This window comes from Felis catus, chromosome D3 (genome assembly GCF_018350175.1).
Source record: "Felis catus isolate Fca126 chromosome D3, F.catus_Fca126_mat1.0, whole genome shotgun sequence".
Classification (NCBI taxonomy): Eukaryota; Metazoa; Chordata; class Mammalia; order Carnivora; family Felidae; genus Felis; species Felis catus.
Window position 1 is genome coordinate 30,325,618 of NC_058379.1, and position 17,001 is coordinate 30,342,618.

Below are 17,001 nucleotides of genomic sequence, written 5' to 3' on the forward strand. Positions count from 1 at the left end.
TTATACCATGCATACTTTCAGACCACAATGTTATGAAGCTTGAAATCAACCACAGAAAAAAGTCTGGAAAACGTCCAAAAGCATGGAGGTTAAAGAACACCCTACTAAAGAATGAGTGGGGCAACCAGGCAATTAGAGAAGAAATTAAAAAATATATGGAAACAAACGAAAATGAAAATACAACAATCCAAATGCTTTGGGACACAGCGAAGGCAGTCCTGAGAGGAAAATACATTGCAATCCAGGCCTATCTCAAGAAACAAGAAAAATCCCAAATACAAAAGCTAACAGCACACCTAAAGGAACTAGAAGCAGAACAGCAAAGGCAGCCTAAACCCAGCAGAAGGAGAGAAATAATAAAGATCAGAGCAGAAATAAACTATATAGAATCTAAAAAAAACTGTAGAGCAGATCAACAAAACCAAGAGTTGGTTTTTTGAAAAAATAAACAAAATTGACAAACCTCTAGCCAGGCTTCTCAAAAAGAAATGGGAGATGACCCAAATAGATAAAATCATGAATGAAAATGGAATTATTACAACCAATCCCTCAGAGATACAAACAATTATCAGGGAATACTATGAAAAATTATATGCCAACAAATTGGACAACCTGGAAGAAATGGACAAATTCCTGAACACCCACACTCTTCCAAAACTCAATCAGGAGGAAATAGAAAGCTTGAACAGACCCATCACCAGCGAAGAAATGGAATCGGTTATCAAAAATCTCCCAACAAATAAGAGTCCAGGACCAGATGGCTTCCCAGGGGAGTTCTACCAGACGTTTAAAGCAGAGATAATACCTATCCTTCTCAAGCTATTCCAAGAAATAGAAAGGGAAGGAAAACTTCCAGACTCATTCTATGAAGCCAGTATTACTTTGATTCCTAAACCAGACAGAGACCCAGTAAAAAAAAGAGAACTACAGGCCAATATCCCTGATGAATATGGATGCAAAAATTCTCAATAAGATACTAGCAAATCGTAGCATATAAAAAGAATTATTCACCATGATCAAGTGGGATTCATTCCTGGGATGCAGGGCTGGTTCAACATTCACAAATCAATCAATGTGATACATCACATTAATAAAAGAAAAGAGAAGAACCATATGATCCTGTCAATCGATGCAGAAAAGGCCTTTGACAAAATCCAGCACCCTTTCTTAATAAAAACCCTTGAGAAAGTGGGGATAGAAGGAACATACTTAAAGATCATAAAAGCCATTTATGACAAGCCCACAGTTAACATCATCCTCAACGGGGAAAATCTGAGAGCTTTCTCCCTGAGATCAGGAACACGACAGGGATGCCCACTCTCACCGCTGCTGTTTAACATAGTGCTGGAAGTTCTAGCATCAGCAATCAGACAACAAAAGGAAATCAAAGGCATCAAAATTGGCAAAGATGAAGTCAAGCTTCCGCTTTTTGCAGATGACATGATATTATACATGGAACATCCGACAGACTCCACCAAAAGTCTGCTAGAACTGATACAGGAATTCAGCAAAGTTGCAGGATACAAAATCAATGTACAGAAATCAGTTGCATTCTTATACACTAACAATGAAGCAACAGAAAGACAAATAAAGAAACTGATCCCATTCACAATTGCACCAAGAAGCATAAAATACCTAGGGATAAATCTAACCAAAGATGTAAAGGATCTGTATGCTGAAAACTATAGAAAGCTTACGAAGGTAATTGAAGAAGATTTAAAGAAATGGAAAGACATTCCTGCTCATGGATTGGAAGAATAAATATTGTCAAAATGTCAATACTACCCAAAGCTATGTACACATTCAATGCAATCCCAATCAAAATTGCACCAGCATTCTTCTCGAAACTAGAACAAGCAATTTTAAAATTCATATGGAACCACAAAAGGCCCCGAATAGTCAAAGGAATTTTGAAGAAGGAGACCAAAGCAGGAGGCATCACAATCCCAGACTTTAGCCTCTACTACAAAGCTGTCATCATCAAGACAGCATGGTATTGGCACAAAAACAGACACATAGACCAATGGAATAGAATAGAAACCCCAGAACTAGACCCACAAACGTATGGCCAACTCATCTTTGACAAAGCAGGAAAGAACATCCAATGGAAAAAAGACAGTCTCTTTAACAAATGGTGCTGGGAGAACTGGGCAGCAACATGCAGAAGGTTGAAACTAGACCACTTTCTCACACCATTCACAAAAATAAACTCAAAATGGATAAAGGACCTGAATGTGAGACAGGAAACCATCCAAACCCTAGAGGAGAAAGCAGGAAAAGACCTCTCTGACCTCAGCCGTAGCAATCTCTTACTCGACACATCCCCAAAGGCAAGGGAATTAAAAGCAAAAATGAATTACTGGGACCTTATGAAGATAAAAAGCTTCTGCACAGCAAAGGAAACAACCAACAAAACTAAAAGGCAACCAACGGAATGGGAAAAGATATTCGCATATGACATATCAGACAGAGGGCTAGTATCCAAAATCTATAAAGAGCTCACCAAACTCCACACCCGAAACACAAATAACCCAGTGAAGAAATGGGCAGAAAACATGAATAGACACTTCTCTAAAGAAGTCATCTGGATGGCCGACAGGCACATGAAAAGATGCTCAACGTCGCTCCATATCAGGGAAATACAAATCAAAACCTCACTCAGATATCACCTCACGCCAGTCAGAGTGGCCAAAATGAACAAATCAGGAGACTCTAGATGCTGGCGAGGATGTGGAGAAATGGGAACCCTCTTGCACTGTTGGTGGGAATGCAAATTGGTGCAGCCACTCTGGAATACAGTGTGGATGTTCCTCGGAAAATTAAAAATAGACCTACCCTATGACCCAGCAATAGCACTGCTAGGAATTTACCCAAGGGATCCAGGAGTACTGATGCATAGGGGCACTTGTACCCCAATGTTTATAGCAGCACTCTCAACCATAGCCAAATTATGGAAAGAGCCTAAATGTCCATCAACTGATGAATGGGTAAAGAAATTGTGGTTTATGTACACAATGGAGTACTACATGGCAATGATAAAGAACGAAATATGGCCCTTTGTAGCAACGTGGATGGAACTGGAGAGTGTGATGCTAAGTGAAATAAGCCATACAGAGAAAGACAGATACCATATGTTTTCACTTTTGTGTGGATCCTGAGAAACTTAACTGAAACCCATGGGGGAGGGTTAGAGTAGGAGGGTTAGAGTAGGAGAGAGCCAAAGCATAAGCATAAGAGACTCTTAAAAACTGAGAAGAAACTGAGGGTTGATGGGGGGGTGGGAGGGAGGGTTGGGTGGATGATGAGGAGGGCACCTTTTGGGATGAGCACTGGGTGTTGTATGGAAACAAATTTGACAATAAATTTCATATATTGGAAAAAATACTGCTAGACTCTTTCTTAGGAATGACAGTAGTCATGGCCACAAGAGGGAATATTGGAGGAACACTGGTGTTTCATCAAAGATAGACAAATTGACAGTTTTCAGAAATCTGGAAGGGGAAATGAATACATACGTAAAGGTCACCAAATGTAAAAAAACTATTTGGAAGGGTGTTGGTTCTTTATGGACAAATATGGTTACGTTTTAGCAAAACTAGAAGAGATGGGATTCATGTAAACAAAACACAATCTAATGACAGTTTTCTTCTAGAAACCATTGGAAACACATATTGCACACTGAGATGCATGGGGCTGGTGAAGTGCTTCTCTTACAAATTCTAGTTGACATATTTGCAATAGCTCAAGAGCTTACAAAATATTTGCCTTATGATTCTGAGTATGTTAGGTTTCAGGAACGGGAAGCAAGCCAAGATTCTGAGATGAGAGTAGGTGATAAGATAAAGACTGAAATAAAAGACTGTGTCATCTTTATTCCTGTGAGGAATTAAACAAGTAAATGAAGAAATCCCAGGTATACGTCTTCAGTACCCACCAATGTGCTGTGAGGCATTTCCGCAACTTATTTTGGCCATAAAAGACCAAAGTGCTGATTATTTTGTGATACTAATCTATTCTTATAAAACAATGAGAAACGTGGATGACATTATTCCAGGATTTGTCCTCTCTAGCCTGACAAGTGTCTCTTTGATTGAAGTGCCAAGAATCACATTTCAGATGATACATATTGATGATACAAGCCCATAGGACATGGCAAGTATAGCACAAGCTGTTATTAAGTGTAAGGGGAAGGATTATCCAGAACTCTCTATTGATCAGGGGAGATTATTCACTCCTGAGACCAAGTGTACTCTCCTTGGAAAGGCTTATGATAGCAAACCTCACAAAGGCAAACCGAACTCAGATGTCTACTCGCTACACCTTGGATCCCTACAGTGTAGGAGAGGTGACAGCTGAGACAGAAAGGCACAAACACATTGCTCAACGATCCGTTGTGGAAGCTGAGACTGATAAAATATGTGTCCACTCAGAAGATTATTTTCCTGTCAGCACCTCCAGCTAATATTTCAGCAATACTTTATATGGGGCTGATGACACGATGGAGAAACATAAATATTACTGGCGCTGAACTTCAGTGGTACAGTTACAGCCATGAGCCAGGATGTTAGAGAAGTGAAGATTGGTGATCATATTCCCACCTCTTTTCCTGTTGTGGCATCATCAAAGGTCTTAATTCCTGACATCGTGTGTCTTCACAGCAAAAAAGTTTCCAGTTAGAAATGTACCATGTACATCATACTTTATAGTAGATGGGAAAATTCTCACCCAGATATTACCAAATGCCAACTGTCTCTCCATACTTTAGGTTATGTCCCCACAGCCAGGGTCAGTACTAGCTGATGTGCTGACCTTGGCTGCTAGGGAAGTAGGTTGGAGGTGGGGCGCTCTTCTCTCCCTCTTTGCTCTTCTATGGCAAAAGGTAGAATGCTACCAAGCATTTATTTTTCAGTCACCTCTAGAGAAACTCTAGAGTGTTTCTTCAAAGAAACACTCACTGGCCTTCCTTGCTTCTAGATGCTGTCTTCCTATGTGACCAATGCCAGTCTGCATTCTACAGCAATTACTGCATAATGGTAACAATCATGCCCAGATCCACATTCTAAATCTTAGCCGTCATGCTAAATAGGCTGCCCTGATAAAAGTCTGCATGCAAGGATTTCATAAGAACTGAAAGAAAAATCCATGAATATCTTCAAGGATTCCATCGGAAACACACAAAAAAAGTGGCCTGCAATTCTGGACAGTCATACTGGGAACAATTAGATTATAATATCCATGATTATAGGTTTTGGCAAAGCCAGGCTGGCCATATGGTAGTACCAGATAAATGTAAATGGCTATTTGCTAAGATTTTCCATTAGATAACCCATCATGGTAGGGACAAATTGGCTGTGATACAAAATAAACATTGATGGGGACACTTTTTTTGGTAACATTTATTTATTTTTGAGAGAGAGAGAGAGAGAGAGAGAGAGAGAGAGAGAGAGAGAGAGAGATTTCCGTGCATTTTTTTTTAATTCCACATGTAAGTCAGATCATACAGTAATTGTCTTCCTGTGCCTGACTTCTTTTCACTAAGCATAAAGCCCTCAAGTTTCACTCATGTTGTCACAAATGGCAGGATTTCCTTCTTGCTTGTGGCTGAAAATATTCCATTGTAAATATAATACCATATTTTTGAATCCATGGATCCATTGATGGATGCTTAGGTTGTTTCTTGACTATTGTAAATAATGCTGCAATAAACAGAGGGCTGCAGCTATCTCTCCAAGGTAAGGATGTCATGTCTTTAAGATATATACCCAGAAATGGGATTATTGGCTCCTATGGAGGTTCTATTTTTAGTGTGTTGAGGAGCCACCATACTGTTTTACATAGTGGCTGTCCCAATTTACAGTCCTACAGCAGTACAAGGAATTCCTTTCCTGTACATCCTTGCCAACGATATCTCTTGTCTTTTTGACAATAGCCATTTCAATAGGTCAAAGTGATATCTATATCCTGCAGTTTAGATTTGCATTGCCCTGATGAATAGTGATATCGAGCACCTTCTTGTGTACCCTTGGCCATCTGAATATGTTCTGAGGAGAGACGTCTATGAAGGTGCCTTGCCCAGTTTTTAATTATATTTGTTTTTAGCTGCTGAGGTGTACGAATTCCTTACACATTTTAGATATTGACGTTTCTCATATTTGTAGCTTGTGAATGTTTTCATCCTTTCCATAGGTTGCCTTTCCGTCATGTTGCTTGTTTCTTTTGCTGTACGGAAACATTGTTGATTGCATTGGTTGTTTTTGCTTTTATTGCTTGTACTTTGGATGTCCTATCCTAAATCATTCGTAAGATCTATGCCAAGGAGGTTTTATCCTGTGTTTTCTTCTAGGACTTTTATGATTTAAGATTTTATATGGAAGTCGTTATTTGAGTTTGGGTTAACTTTTGTGAGTGGTGTAAGGTAGAGGCACAGTTTTATTCTGTTGCATGTTAATAACCACTTTTCTCAGCATCATGTATTGAAGAGATTACCTTTTCTCTTTTGAGTATTCTCGGGTCTCTTAACAAAGAGACTTTAGGCATGGGTTTTTCGTTGGCTTTATGCAATGGGTTTATTTCTGGGTTCTTGATTCTCTTTCCTTCACCTTTGTGTTTGTTTTTGTGCAACTTCACACGGTTTTTATTACCATAACTTTGTAATAGTTTGACACCAGCAAGTGTGATGCTTCCAGCTTTGTTCTTCTTTCTTAGGATTGCTTTGGCTATTTGGGGTCTTCTTGGTTCCTTACACATTTGAGGAATGCTTTTCCTATTTCTGTGAAAAAGGTCATTGGAATTTTCACAAGGATTGCATTGACTCTGTAGGTGGTTTCAGGTAAAGTGGATATTTAATGATACTAATTTTTCTAATCCATAAACAACGGGGTATCTTCCCACTTGTTTGTGTCTCTGCTGTTTCTTTTACAATGTCTTGTAGTCTTTACTGTACCTATCTTTCAAAAAGTCCTTGATTAAATTTATTCCAAAGTATTTTGTTCTTTTTGATGTTTTGGGGAAGGGGATTGTTTCCTTATATTTCTTTTTCAGCTATTTCATTGTTATTGTGTAGAAATGCAACTGATTTCTTGATGTTGATTTTGTAATTTTGTTTTACTAAATATAATCTATTGTCAAATTGGTTTCCATACAACACCCACTGCTCATCCCAACAGGTGCCCTTCTCAATGCCCATCACCCACTTTCCCCTCTCCCCCATCTCCTATCAAACCTTAGTTGATTCTCAGTGTTTACGAGTCTCTTATTGTTTGCCTCCCTCCCTCTCTGTAACTTTTTTCCCCCCCCCCCCCCCCCCCAGTCTCCTGTTAAGATTCTCAGGATCCAGATATAAGTGAAAACATATGGTATCTGTCTTTCACTGCCTGACTTATTTCACTTCGCGTAATACCCTCCAGTTCCATCCACGTTGTTGCAAACGGTCAGATTTCACTGTTTCTCATTGCCAAGTAGTATTCCACTGTATATATAAACCACATCTTCTTTCTCCATTCGTCGGGTGATGAACATTTAGGCTCTTTCCATAATTTGGCGATTGTTGAAAGTGCTGCTGTAAACATTGGGGTACATGTGCCCCTATGCATCAGCACTCCTTATCCCTTGGGTAAATTCCCAGCAGTGCTATTGCTGGGTCATAATGTAGTTCTATTTTTAATTATTTGAGGAACCTCCACATTGTTTTCCAGAGTGGCTGCACCAGTTTGCATTGCCACCAACAGTGCAAGAGGGTTCCTGTTTCTCCACGTCTTCGCCAGCATCTACAGTCTCCTGATTTGTTCATTTTAGCCGCTCTGACCAGCGTGAGGTGGTATCTCAGTGTGGTTTTGATTTGTATTTCCCTGATGAGGAGTGACATTGAGCATCTTTCTATGTGTCTGTATTCCATCTGGATGTCTTCTTTGGAAAAGTGTCTATTCATGTCTTCTGCCCATTTCTTCCCTGGATTATTTGTTTTGTGGGTGTGGAGTTTGCTGAGTTCTTTACGGATTCTGGACATTAGCCCTTCCTTTATCCAATATGTCATTTGCAAATATCTTCTCCCATTCTGTTGGTTGCCCTTTGGTTTTGTTGATTGATTCCTTTGCAGTGCAGAAGCTTTTTATCTTGACGAGGTCCCAGTAGTTCATTTTTGCTTTTAATTCCTTTGCCTTTGGAGATGTGTCAAGTAAGAAATTGCTGCGGCGGAGGTCAAAGAGGTTTTTTCCTGCTTTCTCCTCTAGGGTTTTGAGGGTTTCCTGTCTCACATTCAGGTCCTTCATCCATTTTGAGTTTATTTGTGCGTATGGTGTAAGAAAGTGGTCTAGTTCCATTCTTCTGCATGTTGCTGTCCAGTTCTCCCTGAAGAAAGAGACTGTCTTTTTTTTTCCATTGGATACTCTTTCCTGCTTTGTCAGTGCTTAGTTGGCCATACATTTGTGGGTCTACTTCTGGGGTCTCTATTCTATTGCATTGGTCTGTGTGTCTGTTTTTGTGCCAATACCATACTCTCTTGATGATCACAGCTTTGTAGTAGAGGCTAAAGAGACAGAGTGTGGACAGAGGAGGGGCAGAGAGAGAGAGAGAGAGGGGGAGAGAGAGAGAGAGAGAGAGAGAATCCAAAGCAGGCTCCAGGCTCTGAGCTGTCAGCACAGAGCCCAATAGAGGGCTTGAACCGCAAACCACAAGATCATGGCCTTAGCTGAAGTCAGAAGCTTAAATGACTGAGCCACCCAGGCACCCCTGCATCTTTATGTTCATTTTGTATCCTTCATCCTTTGAACAGCTTTTTGGTGGTATCTTCAGGATATTCTATATATAAGAACATATCATCTGCAAGCAAAGACGGTTTTATGTCTTCTTTTCTGATTTGGATGCCTGTCATTTCCTTTTCTTGCCTGACTGCTTTGGCTAGGACTTCCCGTATCCTGTTGAATAGGAGTGGTCAAGTGGGCAACTTTGCCTTGTTCTTGAACTTAGAGTAAAAGCTTTAAGTTTTTTACCACTGCATATGATATTGGCTGTGGGCTTATCATATTGGACTTCACTATGTCCAGGTGTGATAATTCAGTACCCACTTTATTGAGAGTTTTTAATCCTGAAAAGATGTTGAATTTTGTCAAATGCTTTTTCCTCACATGCTGGGATGATCATATGATTTTTTTTTTTTATCCTGTTAATGCGGTGTATCAAATGTATTTATTTGACTTGATTTCCGAAGGGTAATTTTGCTGAGTAAAGTATTCTTGATTGGTAGTCTTTTTTCTCTTAGCACTTTGAGTATGTATAATCCCACTGCCTCCTGGTATGTAAGGTTTCTGCTGAGAAATTGCTAATAGCCTTATGAGGGCTCACTTGTAGTCACATAGTCTTTCCTCACTCTTTTTCTTTCTTTTTACTTTGTTGTCTGCTGACTGGATAATTTGATAGTTCCTGTCATTAAATTCACATTTTTATTTTTTGCTTGATCCATTTCCTGTCAGTGATCACTCTTGCTTTTTTCATCTCCTTCATTATACACTTCAGCTCCAGGATTTTTGTTTAGTCAGTTTTTACTATTTCCAGCTCTTTGTTAAGCTTCTCATTTTATTCATAGAGTGTTTTTCTGATTTTAATGAGTTGGCTTTTTGTATTTTTCTTGTAACTCACTGAGTTTCCTTAAAACTGCTGTTTTTGAATTCTCTTTTGAATCAATTACAGATCTCCATGTGTTTCCGATTGATTACTGGAAGATTATTGTGATCCCTTGATGGTATCATATTTCCTTGATATTTTATATTCTTTGCAGTTTTGCATTGCTGTCTTTGCATTTGAAATAGCAGTCACCTCCTCCAGTCTTTAATGACTACCTCTTCAGTGTGTCCAACCCTGATTTTTTTGCTCCAGTGGTGTGCTGCAAACTCTCTGCAGGACACCTGGTTTTCCAAAAAGGCTCTCTCATCCGCGGGTGATTATCCTAGACAGTGTTTTCTAGGGAGGGACTCCCAGATGTGGCTGAGAGGGAGGGAATGGAGGCACTTTATGGGCTATTGCTAGGTCCACAGATTAGACTGTAGTATGTATGCCTGTTACCTGACGCACGGGTAGGAAAGGCTTTTCCTCGGTCCCTCGGAATATGGTGCTAGATTCCCACAGCTCCCGCAAAGGTAGGTTTGCCCTTGGGTGGACAAGATGCCAGTTTGTTGTAGGTGGGGAGACGCAATAAGGTACATCTTACCCAGCTATGATACTGATATCGCTCTGACATATGGGTATTTTAAAAGTAGTTTTGCCCCTAAGATATTTCCCTGACTTCTTCTTTCATGTTATATGGACCTCATGCTATTTTAAAACTTTGTTGAAATGAAGCATTTTTATATTTAAAAGAAAAGCCGAAAATATAGCACAAATCTACTTATTACTCCCATGTCTGAGTCAGAATTTCTTTCCTGACTCTTACTACTTGGTTCCATGTATCTTATGGTTTTCTTCCAAGTTCCTAAAAGTAGGTCTATTTTTAATTTTCTGAGGAACCTCCACACTGCTTTCCAGAGCGGCTGCACCAATTTGCATTCCCACCAACAGTGCAAGAGGGTTCCCGTTTCTCCACATCCTCTCCAGCATCTAGAGTCTCCTGATTTGTTCATTTTGGCCACTCTGACTGGCGTGAGGTGATACCTGAGTGTGGTTTTGATTTGTATTTCCCTGGTAAGGAGCGACGCTGAACATCTTTTCATGTGCCTGTTGGCCATCCGGATGTCTTCTTTAGAGAAGTGTCTATTCATGGGGGAGGGGAAGGAAAAAAAAACAGGTTAGAGTGGGAGAGAGCCAAAGCATATGAGACTCTTAAAAACTGAGAACAAACTGAGGGTTGATGGGGGGTGGGAGGGAGGAGAGGGTGGGTGATGGGTATTGAGGAGGGCACCTTTTGGGATGAGCACTGGGTGTTGTATGGAAACTAATTTGTCAATAAATTTCATATAAAAAATAAAAAAAAGTATACTTTTCTTTTCAAGGCACCTAGATGCGATCAATGTAATCTTTGTGCTTACATTCTAATCTCTAAGAAAATGGTTTTCTCCCGTTTGTTTTCCTGGTGACCTCTCCTATTTATTTTCCCTCTTCAATAAAGCCTTTCTTGTCCTCACTTACAGCTTTTCACATGTCAATTCTTACAAATCACATTGTATTATACTTGTATATTTGTCTGTGTTTGAAGCAACAGATGAGTATTTCCTTGTAGATGGTTGGTATTTCAGCACTGTTCTCTGAATTAATAAATTAAGTCAGATGGGTAAAATTCAGAACTTGATGAAAATTGTCTTTTTATTCTTTATCAGTAAAATTATTAGAAAACATTGGCTGTTTTATGGCTTTTTAATGGCTTTTTCTTTAAGGAGTGAACCTGGGTTACATAGGAAGAAGTTAAAGGAAGGTGAAAATGAAAAAGGGACATCAAAAGGATCTGTGATCACACCAGTGTTGAAGAAGGCCGATTCCCTAACTGGTGGTCCACTACAAAAGAATGATGGCAGCCATTTCAGTGAAAAGGATCAGCATGAAAGGTAAAATCTATAAATTATGTGCCTGTGAAGGCATTTTAGCAGTGATTACCTTTTGTGGAAATACGATGCTGTAGCGTAGGTAGGTCCAAGCTAAAGCAAGAAATACTCAACATACCAAACACACTGCTTGAAAAGTTATGATGAGGGTAAGTGACTTTGTCAAGGAGCAGTTTCAGTAGTCACCATGGAAGCATGGAAGATGAGTAAGTGTCAACAACTCCTTAGAGCATTTTAATTGGGAAAGGTAATAGAGAAATGGATGATAACTGGAAAAGAATGTGAGTTGCAAAGGCATTTTCCTCCTCTTTTTATTTTAATATGGGAGCTTTTAGAGTATGTATGCTGTTGGAAATGATCAATAGAGATAGACATGGTTAGTTAATTTAACTTTGTTTGCGTTTCCAAACATTAGGAAGTTTGTTGAGTGTATTACAGTATCTTTTAAAGATTATAGTCATTGTCTTTAGTACTCCTATTCATGTAATTTTGTGGAAGAAGTTGGTTTATTCAGAATTGGTTCCACAATGGGGTATTCTCCTGTAATTGAATGTGCAGATTTAAAAAAATATATATGTATGTATGCAAGTATGTATATATATATATGTATATATATGTATATATATATATATATATATATACACACCTGTGTATAAATTCTATATGTATATATAAGTATATGTGTGTGTATATATATACATTCACACTTATAATAAATGTATGCAAACAAACACTGAGGCCATTCTGAATAGAACTAATCCTTCCTTGATGATTTTAGATAGTCAGTGCCTTTGATAGTGTCATGAATAGCTATGATTTTGTTAGGGACTTGAAAGTATCTGGTTATATCAAGTTAATATTTATTTATGTTCTGGGGAAAGGGGAAGATTTTGTTTATTTACAATTGGAAAATAAACTAGTAACCCATCACAGATTATTCCTTTTGGACTGGAAAGCTCTAAATTACAAAAACCATGCTTCCTGTACCAGCAGTGTCACGGACACAGATTATATGTTCAATAAGTATGTGTTGAATGTGGGAATAAACAGTTGAATGAACGAATGAATGCCTGTTGATGAACTTCTCTAGAAGAAGCAAATCTGTAGTTTATTGAAAGCAGATTTCCAATATTGCCTAGGTATAAAGTCTCTTAAAAGAATGTGTAAGATTCAGAAATTGTTATGTACAGCTATGGCTAGAAATAGAATAATAATGTAGATTCATTTGCTATTATATTAGTTAGAAACACTTAAGTATTACTTTAACCACGTGTTATGAAACTCATGCTTTGAAGGCACATTCCAGGGTTTGAATTCAGGGTCTGTTCTTGGCCAGCGATTAGGGCTTCTTGGGCAAGTCACTTCGACTTTCTGTGCCTCATTTTCTTCCTGTGTAAAATACCTACTATAATAACCTACTTCATAAGATTGTTGTGGGGCTTCAAATACCTTGAAGACATGTAAAGTGCTCATAGTAATGCCTAGAGAGTCGTTGCACAGTGAGTCTTCAACACGTTAATATCATGATTGTTAAAAAGGGATCCTTTCATATAGGGACTTAACTTGCACTTTCCAAGTAGGTTTCAGTGCTAGGAAAAGTTTATTTTTAGTAAAAATGACAACAACAAAAACAATGGTATCATGCCTATCAAATAATGCAAGTCGCATTAGGATTTTCCTTTGCTTTTGTTAGTTTTTATCTAAATTTAGTACTTTGTTGTTCTCACTTCAGCAGCACATATAATACAACTGGATACGTCTAATCCTTCGTTAATATTAGTAATAGTATATTTTCTATGCTGTTTAATGTTACTCTATTGTTTAATCCCCTTTGTAGAAAATTAGTTTCAAATGCAGAGATTTTATATCAGAAACAATTGGGTTAAATATTCTTTGTATTTTAAGTATTTAATATTTGCCTGAAAAGAATTGTTGGGTTTTTTCAGGCCTGCAAAGAAAATTTCTAAGAAGAAGAACAAGGTAAGAGAAATAGACAATGTAATTTTATTTTATTTATTTATTTTATTTTTATTTTATTATGTTATTTTGATAAATATTTATTAAAGGTATTGTTCAGTGGTAAAAAATACTTTATGAAAGATGTAGTGAAAAAATAGACAATCTTCCTTTGTTGTAGAGACATTTGCTGTGAAAAAGGTACTTAGAAATACTAGCTATTGATAACGGTGTCTTTTTGATAAAAACCCCTTCTTTTAAAAAGTCTCTGTGCTTGTACCCCAATGTTCATAGCAGCACTCTCAACAATAGCCAAATTATGGAAAGAGCCTAAATGTCCATCAACTGATGAATGGATAAAGAAATTGTGGTTTATATACACAATGGAATACTACGTGGCAATGAGAAAAAATGAAATAGGGCCTTTTGTAGCAACGTGGATGGAACTGGAGAGTGTGATGCTCAGTGAAATAAGCCATACAGAGAACGACAGATACCATATGGTTTCACTCTTATGTGGATCCTGAGAAACTTAACAGGAACCCATGGGGGAGGGGAAGGAAAAAAAAAAAAAAGAGGTTAGAGTGGGAGAGAGCCAAAGCATAAGAGACTGTTAAAAACTTAGAACAAACTGAGGGTTGATGGGGGGTGGGAGGGAGGGGAGGGTGGGTGATGGGTATTGAGGAGGGCACCTTTTGGGATGAGCACTGGGTGTTGTATGGAAACCAATTTGTCAATAAATTTCATATATATAAAAAAAATAAAAAAACATAAAAAGTCTGTGCTTTCGCTTTTAAATGTTTATTCACTTATTTTTAAAATGTATTTTGACAGAGAGCACGCACAAGTGGGGGAGGGGCAGGGGGAGAGGGGGAGAGAGAATCCCAAGCAGGCTCCATGCTGACATTGTGGAGGTCAACATGGGACTCAAACTCAGGAACCCTGAGGTCATGACCTGAGCCACAATGGAGTCGGATGCTCAACCGACTGAGCCACTCAGGTGCCCCTGTGTTTGCTTTTATAAAAAGATGGGTATTTATCACTTCTACACCTTGTATATTTTATAAATATTTGGGGGACATTTTGAAATGGTATTCTTTATTTGTAGGTCAAAAAGCAAATTACTTCTAAGGATGACCTTGTCGACTTCATTCAGTCATCTGAAACAGCCTCAGAGGATTGTGGGTTGCCTTACTCTAAGAATTTCACGTTGCTGACTGAACAACTTGGCATGGATTGTAAAGGTAGGAGGCCTTTTTACGTATATGGCTGTAGTCATATGTGCACACCTTGCCTAGTACTGCACCATAGAACACTGCTGTATTGTAGAGCTGCTCATCTCAGAAATATGTTTTATATTAAAATCAAAGGAGAACTATTGTGTCCTCTCAGCCAAAGAGTCATCATTTCTACTGTACCTTTCTTAGTGGGAATGGCACATCTAACGTGTTTGTTAACTCTGCTTCTCTTCTGTGCCTTCACCCAGGTCAGGTCATTATTTTTCTCCTAGATGACTGAGATAACCTCAGGACCTCTTTCCCTGCTGTTCAACCTCCCAGGACCTTGGTCTGCACTGCAGCCATAATTATTATATACTTAAAAAAATGTGTATTTCATCATGTTACCTCCTTGCTTAAAGCTTAGCTGTTACTTCTCATTGCTATTAGGTTAAAGGCCACGGTCCTCTGGCTTCATCTTGTATTGTTTGACATCCTTCTTTCCGTCTGTGTCTTATCCACTGTTTGAGACGTTTCTTCCTGTGAAAGAGCTTGTCGTTTCCAACAGCTTTGGTTAGGTAAACTGCACATATATGAAGTGTGTCATTTGATAGTTTTGACATATGTTTAGACGTATGAAATGATAACCGCAATCCAGTTAACATATTCATCACCCTGAAAAATCTCATGTCCCTTTCTATTCCCTTATTATGAAGCTGCCAAATCGTTTTCTAAAGGAGTTATACTGTTTTCCATTCCCACCAGCAATCTGTGAGAGCACCAATTCCTACATACATATTCATGAACACTTAGTATTGTCAGCTTCTTAAATCCTAGCCATTCAGATGGATATTTTATATATCATTATGGTTTGAATATACATTTTGCTAATAACTGACGATGTTGACCATATTTTCACATGCTTGCTTGCCATCTGTATATCTTCTTTGAATTGTCCAAATCTTTTTTTTTTATTTTAAGAATTTGTTTGTTTTCTTACTTGTTGAGTTTTCAGAATTCTTTGTATATTCTAGACACAGTTCCTTCTTATTTTGTTTTCTTTTTGTCTTTTTGTGGTCGTTTTTGTTTTTGTTTTCCATTGAGGCATTTTATTTGCACATACGTATTACATCCCTAGGGAAAGAATCCCAGGATTTCCCCTTCTGTGTGTTTTCATCTTGCTTCTTCATGGTCCATGACTGTAGCTGAGGTGGTCAGTATAATGAAACCAAACTGAGCAGATTATTCTGCCACTTTTCTAGATCTTTGCATTGTCCATCAGTTCTGGGGCCAGTCACTCCATGCTTGCTTAACCTGCCTGTGAGGTTCACAACAATTTTCCCAACTCTGTGATCATCAATTTTTAAATTCACCAGTGTAACCATGCTTCATCATCACAGTTAGAAAGTGGACAATGTCTGTGGAGCACGGCCTAGTAAGAACCTGGCGTTTGCTTCTCTTTTCAGTATTGTTATGCTTTGGGGAGCATCTGCCACGACATTCACATGCATCATGATAGTGGCACAGAAAGATGGTGGAAAGAGCTAGATACAGTTCCTTTATCACCTCTCTCTCTCTTTTTTTTTTTTTTTTGCCAGGTTTTTCTTCTCCCAGTCTGTGACTTTTCCTTCTCTCAACAGTGTTTTTGAAGAGCAGCTTTTCTTTTTGGTGAAGTCCAGTTTATGCATTCATTTTTTCTTGTATTATTGTTGCTTTTGGTTTCATATCGAAGAAATCTTTGCCTAGCACAGGTCACAAAGTTTTTCTCTCATGCTTTATTTTAGAAGTGTTATAGCTTTAGGTCTCACATTTAGATCTATGACCCATTTTATATTCTTTTTTTTAATGATATAAAGTATGGATACAAGTTCATTCTTTTGCATATGGATATCCAGTTGTTCCAGCACCATTTATTGAAAAGGCTGCGTTTTCTCCACTTTATGCCATTGCTCCTTTGTCATAATCAGTTGGCCATATATGTGTGGGCTTATTTATGGGCTCTATTCTGTCTCATTGATCTCTTTGGCCATCTTTGTACCAATATTATGCTGTTTTAATCACTGCCAGTTTATAAGAATTTTTGAAATTACGTAGTGTTAGTCGTCCTGCTTGGTTCTCTTCAGTGTTCTTTTGCTACACTGGATCCTTTGCATTTCCACGTGAATTTTAGAATCAGTTTGTCAGTTTCTTAAAAAACAAACAAACACACAAAACCCCAACTCTGGTGGTCTTCTGGAAATGAAGTTTAGATTATGTTGAATCTACAGATTTATTTGGGGAGAACTGACTTCTTGACAATATTG

The 17,001-nt window shown here is 38.3% G+C and overlaps 2 protein-coding genes across 3 annotated transcripts in view; one reads left to right on the forward strand and one right to left on the reverse strand.

Annotated features, from left to right (window-relative positions):
* LOC123381124 (ankyrin repeat domain-containing protein 26-like) overlaps positions 1-17,001 on the reverse strand; it is a 297,965-nt gene that overhangs the window by 13,401 nt on the left and 267,563 nt on the right. The gene's annotated exons all lie outside the window — the stretch shown is intronic.
* Positions 13,362-17,001, forward strand: part of LOC111558517 (ankyrin repeat domain-containing protein 26-like) — a 52,020-nt gene continuing 48,380 nt past the window's right edge. The window contains exons 1-2 of the mRNA XM_045041236.1: positions 13,362-13,505; positions 14,590-14,725. Of these exons, the coding sequence (XP_044897171.1) occupies positions 14,713-14,725 (13 nt within the window). The 5' untranslated portion in view covers positions 13,362-13,505; positions 14,590-14,712. The remainder of the gene's footprint in view (positions 13,506-14,589; positions 14,726-17,001) is intronic.